Source organism: Canis aureus, chromosome 16, assembly GCF_053574225.1.
Source record: "Canis aureus isolate CA01 chromosome 16, VMU_Caureus_v.1.0, whole genome shotgun sequence".
Lineage (NCBI taxonomy): Eukaryota > Metazoa > Chordata > Mammalia > Carnivora > Canidae > Canis > Canis aureus.
In genome coordinates, this window is record NC_135626.1 from 56497059 (window position 1) to 56514860 (window position 17802).

Sequence of the window (17802 nt, forward strand, 5' to 3'; positions counted from 1 at the left end):
ACACTTGCAGGGCACAGCTCAGCGCTGGTTCAGAGGGACCCCCCACCGACTCCCCCCAACTTCCTGCCACCCCCTCCTTCCCACTTCAGGCCTGGGACACTTCAAGCCTCAGGTTAGAACAGGCTGTCCTCCGCCTTCTCCCCACGGCCCTGCGGCCCTGCTCCGCCTCCCTTTGTCCTTGCCAGCTCTCTTCCTGCTTTTGTTTCCCAGGGAAGTTGGCTCAGGTGAAGAGGCGGCACAGGAGGGGCTGGGGGCAGGTGAAGGGCAGAGGGGGCGGCTTCTTCCCGCCAGCTTCCTCCCCTGGTCCTGCAGGCTGCATGGCCCACAGGAGCCCGAGCCAGCTTCTTTGCAGAACCAGGGGCCGGGAAACCCACAAAGAGAAAGGGAAGCATGGCCACACCTGCCCACAGGTGAGAGGCAAGTCAGGCAGCCTCTCCAGCCACCGCCCCCCCCATCATCCTCACCCCCCAGGGGCCTAGCTCAGCGGGGCTTCTGGCCTCCGGACAGGGAGCAGGGGGAGGGGAGGCAGACAGAGGAGGCAGGGAGGAGGCTGGGGAGGAGGTGGAGGAGGTGGAGGAGGTGGAGGAGGAGCCGGGGGAGGGATTTCAGGGAAAGTTTGAGATGGGCTGTGTCCTTTCTCAGGGAAGGAGGGAGCAGAGGCCCAGCCCGGTGGCTTCTGTGTTCAGGAGAAGACAGCCTGCCTGGGTGACAAGGACTTTGGAGAGCAAACCTCAACCACAGCAGGCACCTGAACAACACTCCCAGCCCCAGGCTGACCCTGAGAAGTGTCACAAACTGCGACAGAGCCACTCTTCCATCTCCGGTCCCCAGCGTCCCCCCTCCCCACCCTCCTCAGGCCCTGTGCTCAGTGCACAGCCTGGCCTTGACTCCCTTGCTCCTTTCTTCCCTCGGTCACCTTTGTCTAGGGAGGACGCAGTCTGGCAGGGGCCCCTGCCTGTGACCCCCCCCCCCCGCCTCCCCAGAAGCAGTGGTGCTCAGAGCACCAGGCAAAGAGCCTCTGGGGGCTCCTGTGCAAATGCAAGTTCCCAGGGCGATTGGTCAGGGATTCCGATTTCCTGGGGCCCAGAACCCTGGGTAGGGGGGTGCTCTCTGACATATGTGGCACCTGGAGGAACCCTCGGAGGGCGCAGGTGATCCTCCACAGCCCAGGCCCGCCTTCGCTCTCACCCGCACACCCAGCCCTCCTCTTCTCCGCTGCCGGAGCCGCCTTCGGGGTACTGCGAACCCTGGCTTGTGTTTCCATGTGTCTGTCTGGATCCCACCCCCCACCCCCCAGGACGTCCCCACTACACCTGCCTCCCCCGTCTCTGCATCTCCAGGGTCTAGCACAGCTCTGGGCACCCCCTTCCGACCTGGGGGGCTGCACGCTGTGTGTGCACGGGTGGGGTGGGTGGGCAGCAGCCCCCTCGGCCGCCCGGAGCTCCCCTACCTTCTCCGGGGCCTGTGGTAACGTTGGCCTCGATCTCCGGCCCATACGTGAAGGTCTTGGCTCGGATGCGGAACCTGTAGGTCATCCCCTCCGCCAGGTCCTTCACCTTCAGCCACAGGGGGCTGCTTCCCTTCACGTCCACGGTCACGATCTTACTGACACCTGCGAAGGAGGCACGGGGCGTGTGGGGACGGCAGGGGCGGCTGGCAGCTGCAGGGGTGGCGCGTTGACGGGGTGGGGGGGGGAGCAGCACCCTCTCGAGGTCAGCCCCGGGCTGGCACCCTGGGCCACACAGCTGCGGTTCCCACACACGCGCTCCCGCAGGCGGTTCTCAGGAGGAAGGGTTCCGCGGCGGGAGAAGCCTGACAAGAGGCCCGGACCATCCGATGGGTAGGCACGGGGGTCCTTCAGCACCTCCCCACCCTGCTGAACTGAACCGCTGCATCCCGAATGTACTCTACCCCCGTGTTTACTTCTCCCCTCACTGATTCCACTGAACTGGAATCCCAAGGAGCACCTTCTGCAGGGACATCCCGGGGCCGGGGTGACACACCTGCAGCCAGTCCCAACAGCCAAGGACAGCCTCGGGACCTCTGGCAAGCCTCTTGTGCCATCAAGGGGCCAGGGGCTCACACCAGGCCCTCCATCAACTGCACCCCAAGTCACAGTAACCGGTGGGGAGGCCTGCATGGTTTTTAGGAGGTTCAGGCTTGTGCTCGGTGCTTCGTGGGCCCAAATCCTCCCGACCACCAGCCTCCTCGGGGGTCGGGGAGGTCGGGATGGGGTGTCCTTTCCCGTGTCCCCCAAGCACAGTGGTCACTCCGGGGAGGGGGGCTTCACAGGTCACACGGCCCAGTGCTGGCCCAGGGTGTGGGGTGGGGGGAAGCCCTAGCTTTGGTTTGTTGTTCTGCTGAACGAGCCTGTAGCCATAGCATCGTGGACTAGACGTTATGAGATTAAATAAAAGAGCACCTGGCAGCTGGCATGTACCCAAACCACCTTATGAATAAATAAATACTGAACAACAGAACGATGGCCGCTCAAGCGGAGGGGGTGACCCAAGGTGGGGGGGGGGGTGAGGGGACAGGCCCCAGGACCCAGAACAGCAGCGCTGAGCGGCCGTCCCTTGACATTTCTGAGCAAATCCCTCATCTGCCTGGGCCGTGGTTTTCCCAACAGGAAAGGGGCAGGGGTCGCCGGGTTCTTGTGAGGCCTGTTTGCTGCTGACCCGACCCCGGGGCTGAGGCATGAACGGGGGGCGCAGACACAGCTCTGGCCCGGCTCCGTCACACCCAGGGCTTGGCGTTCCCACCGGCTGGGCCACTGCGGAGTGGACGGGAACATGCAAGGACATGACGTCGGCTATGTGGCCAGACCGTGCTGGACAGAGGAACGGGAAGGCCTCGCGCCCCCACCCCTCAAGGGCTGGGGCCCCCGGGGTAGGCCGGGAAAGGCCGCTCGCTGTGCGGAGAGCCTGTCCTGTCCCCCGGCATCGTGTCCCCGTGCCCTCGGCCCTCTCCTTCCGTCCGAGGGAGAGACGGGCCCCTTTCCCGGGTCCTGCACTTGATCGATCACATCTCCTCCTGGGGCCCTGCCCACCCCCGCCCCACAGTGTCCCGGACACAGCGCCGCTTTGCAGAGTGAACTAGTGCTGGCAGGCAGGCGCTGGTGGGGAGACTGAGGGCCATTGTTCCCTTGGCTGGCCCAGAACTGCTGGCCCCGGGCGGTGTCCCAGGGCTCCGCCCCTTGTTCTGGTCAGGCCCTGGAGCCAGGGACAGGTGAGAGTGGGGAGGTGACCTCTGGCCACCGGGCTGCCACCTGCAGGCCAGCCACACCCCCGAGTCCTCCTGGGCTCTGGAACTGGACCCAGGTGGCCGGGAGCTCGGCCTCCTTCCCGCTTCTCCGAGTAGATGGCAGTGCTTTCTGGGCTCCCCCTGGGCTCACTCACGCAGGCGTGGGCAGAGCGCTGGCAGGTGTGTGACATCCACAGTCAGGGTTAGGGTGGCCTGGGAGCCTGGGAGCTGGGCAGGGTCCCCACTGGGGGAGCAGGGACTGCCGGGGGCTCTAAGGACAGCTAGACAAACAAGAGTCTGGGAGGCAACTTGTACATCGAGGTTCTTGACCTGGGGTTCACAGGGAAGCGGGGTGCAACGACTCCCCCAAACTGTGCTTTCTGGGGAGAGGCTCTGAGGCTTTTATCAGATTCTCAAATGAGTTCCTGACCTAGCAGGAGAGGCGAAGGCCTATCCAGAATAAGGCTGACACCCTAAATTCTGGATCCTGGCAGGCATAGGAGGGGCTACGAGGGGCTCCCCGCTCTTTCTGGGCCTGACAGCAGCCTGGCCACCGTGGACGCTGTGTGTCTCGCAGGCTCCTGTCCTTCCCTCCTCACTTCGGTGGGAGACCCAGGTGCTGCTCAACTCTGAGCCCCCGCGTGCAGGTGCAGAAATGCTCCTTTCTTGGCCCCAGGTTCTCCCTTTGCAAGTGGGGGAGACGCTCATCACATCCAAGTCTGTGCAGTGCCCCCCCCCACCGCAATGCCGACGAGAGAGCCCTTGGGAGCGGTGCCGGGAGGGTCCCACTCACCGTCCACGGGGGTGCAGGGCTCGTACACCAGCCGGTAGCCCTCCAGGACACCGTTGGGGAACTGCGGGGCCTCCCAGGACACGTTCACCGAGGTCGTGGTCAGCTCACTGAACCTGACAGAGCTGGGGGCGCTGGGGGCTGCAGGGAGACAGCAAAGGGTTTGTCTTGTCCTCCCGAGGCCCTTCAAAGCCCTGCTCGGCTTCCAGGGACCAGCAGGGGCGGTTGGGTCTGGGCCCGGGAAAGAGAGAGTGAGCAGGGGTTCATCAGAGGTCAGCCATGCCCCCCCCCACCCCCAAAGGAAGCTGCTAGCTCTGGCTTTCCAATACCAGAGTCTAAGAATTGGGAGGGAAGGCAGCTTTAGCTTTCTTTTCCCTAAAGTTGGAAGACTCTGCTTCCTGCTAAGTGGCCCTGGCCCCTGGCTAAGACCACAGGACACGTCTACACTGAGCCTCCAGGGTCACTGTGGGGTCAGGTGATGTCCTGGTTTTGTAAGGCTTGTCTTTTGCCTTCCTCGGTGGAGAAGGCAGGGGCTGTCTGGGCCTGGGGGCACTAAGCGGGCGGGGAAGAGAAGATGCCAGCACTGCAGCCAGCCTTGAGGCCTCTCCAGCGTCCCTGGGGCCCCAGGGCTTGTCACCGAGAGACCAGGCTGTCAGAAGCATCCAGAAAGAGGGACAGTCAAACCATCTGGAAGAGATGCCTTCTTGGCCTGAGAAGGCTGGAGTGACCCTGAAAACATGGGGGCCGTGGGGACCTCTGATGGGGAGGACAGAGAGGCAGGGAAGGAAGCGCAGAGCTGGCTTCAGGCGCCGATGACCGGGCTATTATTGTCCTGGGGCCGCCCCCCACCGAGCCGAGGCTAATCTGGACCCCGCTTCCGCTCCATCCGGGAGGCAGCCCCAGCCAGCGGGCTTTGAAGGAGGGAGGCGACTCAGGGGGCCTTTCCTGCCTTCCCTAGCAAGAGGGACTCGGGTCAGAACATTTTGTCCTGCTGCCGGAAGCTTCCAGGCTCCCAGGGGCTCGCATCCGGCCCGTGACACTGACGGAGAGTGGTCTGGACCAGCAGACAGACAGACCAGACCCTCGGGAACCAGTGGAGGAAAAAGCTTTCCCAGGAGCCGTGGCCTGTCCCCAAAGAGGACAGCGCTTAACCGACTCCACGGTCTGGCTCTCTCTTTAAGAGAGGACGGGGGGATGCTCAATGGGGGCTCAGGACAAAAGGCTTGTATTCAAATCCACGAGGAGGGGGCTCAGTGACAGGCAGTGAAGACAGCTCAGGACCAGCTCACCTGTCCTGGCCTCGAGCCTCTGCTCCCCCAGTGACGGGCAGGGGAGGCAGGTGGTCCTGGGCAAGACGCTTCACTGCCCAGGCCACCCCCTGCTGACTGAAACGGGTAACACCTGGCCTGCTCATCCCGGGGCTTCTAGAAGGAGCGAGCGTCTCACTGCCCGAGAAGCGCCTCTGGACACTACATATAAGCCCGGCCCCACTTGAGCGGGAAGCAGAGTCCTGACCATCACCCCGCCCCCCCGCCTTGCCCCACCGTCCAGCCTCCTAAGTGGCCTCCCTGCCTCCTTCCTGTCCCCTCCGTCAGCCTGTTTTCCGCACGGCAGGCAGAGAGCTTTTGAAATCATGAACCGGATCCTATTGCCCAACTGCTTACCCCCACCAGAGACTCCCGAGCGCACTGAGAACCCATCCTAGGCTTCCTCCCAAGGCTCCTCGACCCTCCTTGGCCATTTCCTCTCAAGCAGCCTGGCCTTCTGCTCCTTTCACCCCCTCCGGCCGCCAGGCCTTTGCACCTGCCGCTCGCTCGGCCCGGAACCCCTCCCTCCAGAGCTTTCCACGCTGGCCTCTTCGCAGTCAGGCCCCGGCGGTCAGCCCTCGGAGGCCTCTGCAGCCTGACCTGTCCAAGGCCACTGTCCACCCCGCCCCCGTCCTTCGACTGCTCACGCTCACCCCCACCTGAGGCCCATTCATCTAGATACGTGTTTATGACCTGTCCTGCTCCCTGGGGTGGGGACCTCGACGGTGTCCATCCAGCACAGTGCTGGTCCTTAGAAGATGCTCAGGGAACATGTGCAGAATGAACAAAGCCGGGGCCGCATAAGACCGTCAGGTGGGAACAAGGCATGGGCAGAAACGGGCTGGTGGGCTACAAGATGTGGGGAGGACAGGGGACATCTGGAGGCTTTCTCCAGGCCCCTTTGGGGACAGCCTCTCTCTTCTGAGCACTCTCATGTAGGCCCTTCTTTTTGGGTTGTGCTCTCCCCGTCTGGAGGCCACGACACAGGCCCTGGGTGCCCAGCCCAGATATCTCAGCAGATAAGGCCGCTGCTCCCACCACCCCCGCACCCCCCGCTGGGAGCACAGGTGCAGGTGTCCACCCCCCCCACCTGCTTGCTGGGTCTGGCCCCGGGTGGGGGTGCTCCGAGGCCCGTCCCCGGCGGCGTTGAAGGCTGCCACGCTGACCATGTAGGCAGTGTAGCCGGTCAGGTTCTTGAGCTTCACGCTGTTCTCGGCCAGGAAAAGCGTCTTCACCCGTTCCGTGACGTTGCGCCGCTGGGCTTCCCAGAAATAAATCTGTGGGCACAGCCAAGTGTGGGAGTGAGATGGAGACATTTGCCTTTCCCCCTGCCCCTGCCAGCCTCAGGGACCATCCACACACCCTGGACCGTGGGTGTGAGTCCCAGAAGTATGGAGGAGCTGGTTTAGAAACCCTTCCAGAGCTTTCCTTTTCACAGCTAATACTCCGGTCTCTGCTGGACTCACTCCCGGGAGATCACAGACCCCACGTATCTGTTTTTCCGCGGGGCTTGTAGGGTCTAGTTACTGGAGGGAGAAGCCAGTTCTGCTCTTCAGGAACCAGAGCCGGGGAGCTAAGAGCAGCAGCATCACCTGGGAGCTGGTTAGGGATGCAGAGCATCAGGCCCCCCCCCCCCCCCCCCCGACCTGCTGCAAAGCACCTGCTGGTGGTTGACAAGGCCCCTGGTGATTCACCTTTGCGCGAATTCACCTGCAGGCCGGCGTGGGGCTGAACCCCAGGGCTGCATTCACGCACGCATGCACAAGGTGACTTCGCCAGGTGACTCCCCTGAGCCGTGGTTTTGTCGGCCGACCAGTGGGGTGATAGACGCCCCACTTTCCAGGACCGAGGTGAGAAGGAGCATAGGGGGTAAGGAGTGAGAAAGGCTTTAGTCCACCAGCTGCGCTCCTCAGACTTCCAATTACTCAGCGCTGCTCAGGGGCAGCTCAGAAGCTCCTAGAAGCTCCAATTCTTCACTAGGGTCAGGAACTCCGGACTGGGGTCTGCCGGGGAAGCTGCGAGCCGCGTGCCCCGGGGAGGATCAGCGAGTATTTGGCGCCACTTGCTGGCCGAGGAGGTTTCTGCACGCTACGGACCTCAAGTTCTCAACTTGCTAAAAAATACCAGGGTACCCCACCTGGCACCCAGGACCTCTCGTCGTCACCCAGAAATTCTTGCTTTTTCCTAACGCCGCCCACTTTTAATTTTTAAAAATATTTAATTTATTTATTCATGAGCGATACAGAGAGAGGCAGAGACACAGGCAGAGGGAGAAGCAGGCCCCACGCAGGGAGCCCGACGGGACCCCGGCATCACGCCCTGAGCCCAAGGCTGATGGACGCCCAACTGCTGAGCCACCCAGGCGTCCCTAACCCCGCCTGATTTTTAAAAACAGATTCTCCTGATAGGAGAAGGCATCAGAGAGCGAGTTGTGGGGTCGTTCAGGAAGCAATGTTCACAGTGACAGGTACACAACAGGGGACCAAGTTCCTGCAGGTTCTGGGGTGCAGGGGAAGCACCATGGGGAACGTCCGAGAGCTGGGGGGTGTCAGCACACAGGTGGTACTTGTTGAGAGCACATGGAGACAGTGGATGTAGGAAGAGCTGCAAGGTGAGCGGGGTGGGTGGGGGCTTTCCCATGCTCAGGGGCTGGGCGGAGGCTGGAACCGCCGGTGAGGGACGTGGAGAGGAGAAGGAGAGGGCATTTCTTTCTTTCTTTCCCTTTTTTTTTTTTTTTTTTTTTTTTACAGGAGAGGGCATTTCTCAGACGAGAGAGAGGCCTGCTGTGTCAAATGGTGGTGCTGAGCTAGGTAGGGGGAGCCCTGCACCTGACTTCTAGATAACACAGGAATTGGGCGGCCCGGGTGGCTCAGCGGTTTAGCCCTGTCTTCAGCCCAGGGCATGATCCTGGGGACCCGGGATAGAGTCCCACATCCGGCTCCCTGCATGGAGCCCGCTTCTCCCTCTGCCTGTGTCTCTGCCTCTCTCTCTCTCTCTCTCTCTCTGTCTGTCTTTCATTAATAGTAATAAAAAAAACCCCAAACCCACAGGAATCACAGCAGCCTGGACAGAAAGAGGTCGGGGGTGGAGTAGGGGTGCATGTGGGGCGGTGAGAAGCTCCCTGGAGCAGGTTCAAGACACAGCAGGAGGACGGGGATTGGCGGTGGTGGTGGTGGCGGGTCAGAAGACTGTTTTTGAGGGTTTCTGCTGTAAAGGGACCAAGCAGAGAAAGGGCTGCCGGCTTGGACAAATATGAAGGGTCGGGAAAAGGCATCCCGAAGAGGAAATGTATTTCAGAGGGGCTCTGTGCCCCATGGGTGGGGAGAGGACGATGGTGCAGGAGAGAGGGGTCAGTGCCAGAGTCCTGTTCTGGGGTGGGGGGGAGGACTGGGGTCCAGGACCCCCCACCGGCGCCACATGCAGACGCAGGGCACCCTGCTTGGAGTCAGCACTTGAATTCGGGGCACCACGCTGAATTCAGCAGACCTTTGTCGGGCGACCGCCAACCGGCCCTTATGCAGATGGCACCGAGGACTGAGCGCTGAGCCCGGTCCCGAAGGGGCGCACGGCTGAGTGGCCGTGCATCCCAGCAGTCCACTAGGATGCACACGCCGCAGTGGGGGGGCTTGACCTCTTGGCGGATCGGGCTCCCCGTGTGTCTCCAGCATCTAGCCTCATGCAGGCAGGAGCAGGTGTTGGAGCAAATCACAGGCACCACCTGTATCTACCATTTCCATTCCCTGCCCTTCCAGCTTCCTCCTGTCAAGGCCAACTTCAGCCTCGCTTAGATCAGGGGCCACTGCCCGGGGCCACCACCACCACCGCTGCAAGCATCTCCTGCCGCCCAGTCTCATTCACCGCTCCCCGTGCTCCCTCCCCTCCCCTCCTCCATCCCAGCTGAGGCTCCTTCTGGAGATGAGATTCTCTGCACCGTCTCCCCGGTCCACAAGCCCTGCCTGCCTCCCGCCCCCGCGGCTGCACCGCCAGCTCCTAAGACTGTCTTACCTTCTGCACGCACACAGTCCCGGGCCCTCTCTCCTCCTCCAGGACTTCAGCTCCCACCCCCAGCTTCGGCTCCTCCTAGAATCGCCACATGCCCCCTCTTCCCCGGGATCATTATCAGCACATGCGCAAGCTGTCATTTCTCCTGTCTCAAAACCCCCTCTGTTGTCCGGTTCATTTTCCCTTTAAGGCAAAACTCCTTAAAGGGCATGGGGGGGTGGTGTCCCTGTACTCATTGCCTCCCCTCATTCTCTCTCGAATCCCTCCAAGCAGGCATTCTCCTGCCCCCAGCTCTGGTCAGAGTCACCTGGGAACTGGGCCTGGCTAATGCAATAATCCAGGCCTCCGCAAGCTTTCGGTAAAGGGCCAGGCAATCGGTACTTTGCGTTTCTCAGGCCACACATCTCTGTCGTACCTCCAAAGCAGCGTGGCTGTGTTCCAATAAAACTTTATTTACGAGAACAAGTGGGGGGCCAGGTGGAGCCCTGGGCTCTAGTCTGGCAATCCCTGCACAATGGCTTCCTAGGTTTCATCTTGCGGGAGGTCTCAGTAGCGTTTGGTGCATCAGAGTCCTCCCTCCTCTGGGAAGCACGCTCTTTACGTAGGTTCTGAGACCTCGGGCACTTTTCCTGGTCCTGGGTCCCCAGTTTTCAATCTTCTTGTGTTTTCTCTCTATTCGTGTGTCATCTCTGGGCTTTCAGCATCATCTATATCCTGAGGCCTCCACAATTCACATCTCCAGCTGAGACCCCCTCTCTCTTGAACTCCAGACATGTATCCCCAGCTCTGCTGGGGGTCTCCCCCAGGCGTCCGACAGACGGACAGACGTCTCAAGCTGACCCCAGCTCTCCCCCACAAGCCTCCTCCTCCCGCCCTCTTTGGTCTTTTCCCGCCTTGTGTCTGCAAGCTCCAGCATCTACTTGCTTGTGAATTCTTGCCGCTTCTCCGCTCTCACTCACACTCCACATTCAATTCAGCAAGTTCCATCAGCCCCGCCGTTCGGACAGAGCCCGAGCACGCACGCTTCTCCCCGCTGCTGCCGCCTGGCCTAGGCCACCGCCACGCCGCACCCAGATGATTCAGTCCCCTCTCACGGTCTCCTGCTCTCCCCATTTCAGATTGCTCTCAGCACAGCAGCCGGCACAGCCCTTTAAAAACCCGAGTCACTTGTGGCCCTCCTTTGCCCCAAACCCTCCCTGGCTGTCCTCTCATTTTGGAGCGACTGTGTGATGCAGCAGCTCAGGTCACTGCCTGGACCTCTCTCCCATCATGCTGCCCTCCACACACTCTGGGACGCATGGGACTCTGCTGAGCTTTGTAAACGCCAAGCACGCACCAACCCCAGGACCTTTGCTCTTCTTTCCCTCTTTCTGGAATGTTCTCCCAGAAGAACATGTGATTCTCACCCTGTTCTTCATTTTTTGCTCAAGTGTCAGCTTCCCACTAAATCCTTCCCATCGACCCTATTTAAAATTCCAACCCCCACCCCCCACCCACTGGCCCCCAGCTTCCTTCTCTATCCTCTTAATCTGCTTCATTTCCCACCATCTGGAGGTGTGACTTGTTTTTGTACATTGTTGGTCTTCTTCCCCTAAAATTCAAGCTCATGTTGCCTCTCTGTTCACTGCTTTACTCCCAGACTGAGAAATACTGCTGTTACTTGGCACAAAATAACAGCTCAATAAACACGCGTCCCCGAGAGACTGGGCTGCACGGACACACCTGCCCGCGCACACGTCACAGCTCAGTCTGACCCAAGTCAAGCTCATCCGAGCTGTGCTCACGGGCTGGTGACGTCCACACATCATTAACGTCAATGCTAATGCACGTCCGGGATGCAGCAATTCTGGGTCCCCAGCTAATAACGGCCACTGGCTCCATGTTTCCCGAGCACGCAGACATCTGCCGTGTGGTACACGACGTCTGTGTGTCCACACGTTTGCTGGGGCTGCACATTCGCTGGAGACTTCCACACCTCGACAGTCCGGTGGCTACCAAACTGTTGCAGGCCCCGCCTCCTTTCCACGGGACGCATATGCTAGGGGTGCAATATTTAGCTTTGCCAGCTGGCCCTCCTGGGCGGGCCTGAGGGGTGTCACCCATCTTTAGAGCTTCCTTGGCAGGATGCCTCTCCTCCTGTCTCCTGCCTCCTTCACCCCCGCCCCGTGGAAAGAGACTCCCATGTGGGTTTCTATCTTCAACTGGGGCCACCTATACTTTTTTTTTTTTTTAAAGATTTTATTTATTTATTCATGAGAGGCAGAGGTAGAAGCAGGGTCCATGCAAGGACCCTGATGTGGGACTCGATCCCTGGTCTCCAGGATCACACCTTGGGCTGAAGGCGGTGCTAAACCGCTGAGCCACCCGGGCTGCCTGGGGCCACCTATACTAACAAGCCCCTTGCCTTCGGGGGAGCTGTTTCTGCCCGTGGAATGAGGGGGCCGAGCCACGTAAACCATGAGGCCCCGGAGGGTCTCTCACTCCCTCCCCTAACCACTGCACCGGGCTTCTCTCTGGAACAACCAGCCCCCACCAGGAATCAGAGAGGTGCTGGACACCGGCCCAGACACAGCAGCGGCTCCAACCGAGGACACGCGTTATTATTATTTGCCCACCGCCTCTTCCAGGGGCTGTGTTCGCTGGCTCCCCTCGGCCCCTCAGGGTGAGGCGTCCGGCTCTCTCTACCTGCTTCTGGCCGGACCACCGAAACTGGGCCTCGGTTTCCTCATCTGTACCATGGGTGTGAACCTTTACAATCTGCCTGCCTCACAGGGCATTCGAGAGGATGAAGGATTTCTAAAGGGCTCTGAGCATACGGGAGACGAATTCTGTTACAACGAGTGACACCATCTAAGATCTGGAAATCATTTTAAGCAGAGATTTCCACATCCTTAGCCAGGGGTCCCTTGCCGATGGGCCGAATCAATACTAGGGTTGGCCAAGTAACCACTTTGAGGGATCTTTTGCCGGCACTGGGAGTTGCGGCCTGGGGTGAGGGGGTGTTGCCCGAAGCAGGGCCCGGGCTTCTGGCATCCGAGCTCAGCCTGGGAGGATGCTGGAGGGCACGGCTGTAGTTTTGCATCAGCTGCACAACACTGCAGTGGGTTGGGTGCAACCAGCCGAGGGAGCAGGTGTAGACCTGCCGACCTCCCCCTCCTACCACCCGGGGGTCACTCCCACCCCTGGGCTGGCCCTGTGCCCCCCTGCACCCCCGTCTCTGGTGGAGCGCCCCGTACCTTGTAGCCCTGGATGTCTCCATTCTGGTTCTCCAGCGGTGGCGGCTCCCACGTCACATCCAGCTGCGTGGCCGTGGCGCCGTGGACAGCCACGTTACGGGGCGCCGCCGTGGGCACTGGAGGGGGTGAGAGGCCGGGAGTGAGCGGCACGAGTGGGCTTCAGGGAGGAGGTGGGTTGGGGCCCCCGAATCCTGTATGTCCCCTAGCTGGACTTCTGGGGTGGGAAGGGCCGGGGCTGGAAGGGCAGATGGGCTCACCTGCTTCCCCCACAAAGACCTCCTGTGGGGGGCTCGAGGGCCCCTCCCCCACGGCGTTGTACACGCTCATCCGTATCTCATACCGCCGGTGTTTGTTCAGATCTGGGGGTGGGGAGAAACAGAGAGGTCACCGTCCCTGCGGGGGACAGAGCCAGCACGGAGGGCGGAGGCTGTGCGGTGCACCCGTCATGCTAGTTCCTGCCTGAAGGTTCAGGAAAGAATAGGTGAGGAGTGGGGTGGCCGCGGGATGCTCCGCCTCCACCCTGGGCATCGGGACGCAGGATGCCGGTGGTGGCTTCCCGGCCGAGGGAGAGAGGACCAGGCGGCGCTGATGAGAAGACACTATTAGTACTTATGCAGGGACTGCTGTGAACCAACACTGTTCTCCGGGCACACGGGGTCACGGGGCACCCCCTTCCTGCTGTCCCGGGCACACGGGGTCACGGGGTACCCCCTTCCTCCCTGTCCCGGGCACACGGGGTCACAGGTCACCCCCTTCCTGCCTGTCCCGGGCACACGGGGTCACAGGTCACCCCCTTCCTGCCTGTCCCGGGCACACGGGGTCACAGGTCACCCCTTCCTGCCTGTCCCGAGCACACGGGGTCACAGGCCACCCTCTCCCGCCTGTCCTGGGCACACCAGGTCACAGGTCACCCCTTCCCCCCATGGCAGATGCTTAAAGTTCCCAGAGCCCATCCCCATCAGGCAGCTGTTCACACAGGAAGCTCAGCCTCAGGAAGGCGCTTATAAGATGTGAATTCTGGGCTACGAAACACTATGTTTCCATTAAATTTGGGGTCCTGGGTGAAGGTGCCTGGACGGAAGCTGGAGACAGGGCAGCTGCAGGAACACGGCTGGGAAACCCTAGATGGGAGTCGCCATCCCTGCTGGGGGCGGGGGAGGCTCGAAGGTTCTCTCCCCGCTCTCCCTGGCCCCCTGCCCTCTCCCCTTCCTCGGGGGGGGGGGTTTACCCTGCACCTGGAATGTGGGTGGGGAGTCACCCTAATTTAACTGGCCATACACCCCGTGATGAAGGAAGGGGACGAGGCAACACAGTCTCAGCTCTGCTTCGTCCAGAGAATGGGGCCCCTCTGCCCAAGCTCTGGGCCCCAGGGAGAACCATGGACTGTAGAAGGACGCGGGGCGGCCCAGGTGTCCATCAGGAACGTTCCCAGGTCCCTGGGGGGACAGTGGGGGGGGTGGTCTGCTCGCTCCAGAGGTGGGGGCTGGCCTGGAGCACAGAGCTGTGCAGCCAAGCACCTTCGACGGGACGAGGTGGGTGGCGGCGACGTGGACGTCCGCCCTTCCAACCAGCAGGCCAAGGGCTCCCACCCCGGACCCACCCCACAGAGCACCGGCCCGGAGCTGTTCCCGCTCCCATCCTGCCCCCGAGGGAGGCGCGCTTCCCGGGCAGCACCCCCTAGGTCTGTGCACGTAGCCGGAGAGCCCATCCTTCCAGCAGCCTGGGCTCGGGTGTCCTCAGAGGCCCCGCTCCCCATCCCTGGAAGGCCTGGGCCCCACGTGGGCCGCCGTGCAGGGAGACTTACTGTCCAGCTCGTACTGTGTGAGGCTGGGCCGGCTCAGGTTCCGCACGGCGTACATGGCTACGGGGCGGGCGGCGGGGGGCCGGAGGGAGACAGCAGACACAGAGGTTAGTACACGCACCCCGCTGCGCAGAGACCCCGAGGAGGGGGGCGGGACGGGGGAGGCACCCGGCAGCACACGTGCACACGGAAGGGGGGGCGGGGTGCCTGGCGGTGAGTGAGGGGCCCTGGGCAGGAGCGCGAGACAGTGAGCACGAGCCCGGGGGACACGGGGCACCCCAAGCCCCTAGGAGCCCAGCACCCCCTCGAGGGCCACTCCGGGAGACCCTCGGTCCCCAGTCGCTCCCTCGTCTGAGCCGGGACTCCGCAGCACCACCCTGACACGGTCCTGGGGGGTATTTCCTCCCCTGGACCAGCAACCATCTCACTACCGGGACCTAGGGCTGCATCATCACAGGCAAATAACATCACGACCACAAGCACGTGTTTCCAAAATATAAAAGAATAGCACCAGCCGTTGGGTCAGCTACATCCAATTTTTTTCTACGAATATTCCTTTGCTATGCGTTCAGTGGTTTTGTTGTCTGCTAATACTCGCTGGAAGGCGAGGCACAAAAGATTTAAGAGAATCATGGGAGCGCACCTCGCCTGCTCTTCGGCCCCCACCTGCCTGGGGACCCAAATCCTCCCCGGGCTCCTCTCTCCTGCCTGCTCCCCCCACCGCCCCCCACCCGTGAACCAGTCACGGAGCCCGAGGCACAGCATCGCCCATCCTGGGCCTCAGGTCCATCTCGAGCCTCTGCCTGGGCCCCAGCGAGCGAGTGCGGGAGCCTCCATCCGGCACCCCTACCTCTGGTCCTCCACGGCCAGCATCGCCCTCCTGCCCTAAAGGGCGACCACGTTGTTCCCGGGCTGGGACTCTCCCTGGGATCCCCCCAACCCAGTGCTGGGCTCTTTCCTTCCCACTCCTGCCCCCGATGACCCCCGGGGATAGAACAGTGACCTCCAAGCAGCAGGTCCCTGGGGTGAGCAGGCTCATATCTTGGTCATTTCCACCCCAGGCCCTTTGCCGGGCTTTCCCCTTAGCTCTGACTCAGGATCAACCCTCAGGGTCAGTGCCAAGGCCATGTCCTCCGAGGCTGTCATGCAACCGTCTTAGACATTTACGTCTTGAGCGCTGGCTCCTCCTTGAGCCCGTGAGCTCCAGGAGGACAGGGGTTGTCTCTCCTGTTCACTGGTGTGCCCCAGGGTCCGAGGGCATGCAGAAGGTGCTCGATAAACACCCAGTTAGTCAACGGGACCAGGGGGTGGAGGGGAGGAGCGCACTTGGGGGGCGGGCGGAGGGTTTCAGGGCACGGTGACTCCAGGAAGCTGAGCTGCAGGGCAGGGAGGGAAGTGTGCCCTCCCCACTGTCCCCTGAGCCCTCGCGGCTGCCACTCACAGGTCAGCTCGGCCCACTTGGCTCCTGGGTTGTTGATGCCGCGCAGCGTGAAGCCCCTCAGCCCCTCGTAGAGCAGCTCCCGGTACCGGATCCGGAAGCCCAGGAGGATGCCGTTTATCTTGTCCTCTGCAGGTGGCTGCAGGGAAGGGAGCAGAGGGGGGTGATGGGGAGGAGCAGGGACACCGAGGCTCACCCGCCTCCACGCTGCCCTCCCTGCTCCTGTGACCACAGGGCAGAGCCTGAGCGTCCACCAGGGAAAGGAATCAAAATGACACCGAGCGTTCTTAATTTACGAAGCGTTTCCAAGGGGGTGATTTCATCTCTGCAACGTTCCCCGTGAGGCAGGGAAGGACTGGGAGCACCAGGCCGTTCCCATTCCCAGATCGGGAAGGTGAGTGAGGCTCAGAGAGGGTAAGGAACGTGCCCCGGGGCGCACAGCCCACCCTGTGTGTGTGATCACTTGGGCGCACGGTCCCCCCCTCTGCCTTTTACCATTTTCTCTTGTGCTTTCTGCTCTGAGGTGGAGAATTCGGCTTTTGGGGGAAGTGGAAACTACTTTTTATGATCCCTCTTTTTAAAATCTTGCTGCAATCGTTCAGCCTTTTATTAGCTCCTTAACTGTCTCCCTGGCTGCTGCTGGAGCCTCCGTGGCCCCTGGGTCTCTGCAGCCCTCGTCCTGGCTTCTAGATGCACAAAGTCACTGTCACTTGAGGGACTGTCGTCCTGCAGTGAGGTCTCGGGCTGGGGAGGGGCCCTGGGCCCCTTCTTGTCTCCTCCCCAAGGGGTCTCCGGTCAGGGGGGGTGCAGGTGGACAAACATTGACGCCTGCTCCTCTGATTCCCAAAAGCGGAGACAAGGGTTTGCTGCTCTGGGGCCTCCGTGGGTGACCTGCCGGGTCCGGAGGCTGGAGGGTCCCACAGGCACCGACGGGCAGCCTGGTCTCAGATGCATCAGGCGGGCTTCCTCAGGCCACGGCAGGACCACGGGGGAGAGGAGTGGAGGAAGGGGTCCTCTGCACCTGGACAGCGTGTTCCCGCTGTATACCGGTGTTTGCTTTCTTTACTAGGAATCCCTTCACTGACGGTGGGCCAGGATTCATGGGGACTTGGGGCGCCCTGAGAGCCCCACACATTTTTCTATCCCAGACCCGGAGGCATTAAGCCTGACCCTGCCACTTCCTAGCTGTGTGACCAGGGCCTTTTGAGTCACGTCCCTGAGAACCCAGCCCTCATCTGCAGGAGGGGATGGTAGGGGTGCCTGCCGGAGAGGACCATCTGGAGAGCGGAACAACAGGCCTGTCTGGGCATGTGCGTCTAATATCCGAGCCTTGCTGGGGGCTGTTGCCTTTCTGGTCCAGGCACAGAGTGGGTCTGAGTCCTCCTGGGACACGGGCCCCTCCTGGCCTGCTGGCTGCTGGGCCATACCTGCCATCGGATCAGCACGGAGGTGGTGGTGTGGGGTGTCACAGACACGATGGTGGGCGCTTCATCGGGGGCTGGGGGGGGAGAGAGAGAGAGAGAGAGAGAGAGAGAGAGAGAGAGAGATGAGTGAGCTCTGGGGGCCAGAGCTTAGGCTCCCTGGGAAGCTGCAGGGACCAGATCCTTCTGCAAGTGTGCAGCCCTGACCCCAGTCGGGACCCACGAGCCCAGAGCCCCCTCCTCTTTGTCCCTGGACCCCAAGTCTCTTGTGCTGCTAAGCCCCACCCCCCCGCCTCAGTAGCCCCTTCACTGGTTTTCTGGGGTTGACCACGAGCTTGGGGACTTCAGAGAAGGAACATATTAGGCTGCTGGGCATGGCATGGGTGCCCGAGCCCACGGCAAAGGTGCCTGTGGCCCAATCCTCCCTGGCAGTCTGCCCTGGGAGCCAGACACAAGGCCCAGCAGGCCCCCCGCCCCTCCCACCGCTGGGGCCCCTCCCCTCAGAAGAGAATGCCCGGTGCCCAGGGAGTGCCGGTGGGCCAAGAGAAAGAGATCTGAGGGTGG

The 17802-nt window shown here is 61.8% G+C and overlaps 1 protein-coding gene across 2 annotated transcripts in view; it reads right to left on the reverse strand.

Annotated features, from left to right (window-relative positions):
- SDK2 (sidekick cell adhesion molecule 2) overlaps nucleotides 1-17802 on the reverse strand; it is a 258375-nt gene that overhangs the window by 23420 nt on the left and 217153 nt on the right. The window contains exons 32-39 of one of the 2 annotated variants that reach the window (XM_077854094.1): nucleotides 17245-17315; nucleotides 15821-15956; nucleotides 14383-14439; nucleotides 12836-12937; nucleotides 12579-12694; nucleotides 6431-6617; nucleotides 4037-4174; nucleotides 1451-1612 (exon numbers count right to left, since the gene is read on the reverse strand). In XM_077854094.1, the coding sequence (XP_077710220.1) occupies nucleotides 1451-1612; nucleotides 4037-4174; nucleotides 6431-6617; nucleotides 12579-12694; nucleotides 12836-12937; nucleotides 14383-14439; nucleotides 15821-15956; nucleotides 17245-17315 (969 nt within the window). The remainder of the gene's footprint in view (nucleotides 1-1450; nucleotides 1613-4036; nucleotides 4175-6430; nucleotides 6618-12578; nucleotides 12695-12835; nucleotides 12938-14382; nucleotides 14440-15820; nucleotides 15957-17244; nucleotides 17316-17802) is intronic. The other variant, XM_077854095.1, reaches the window with a different exon arrangement.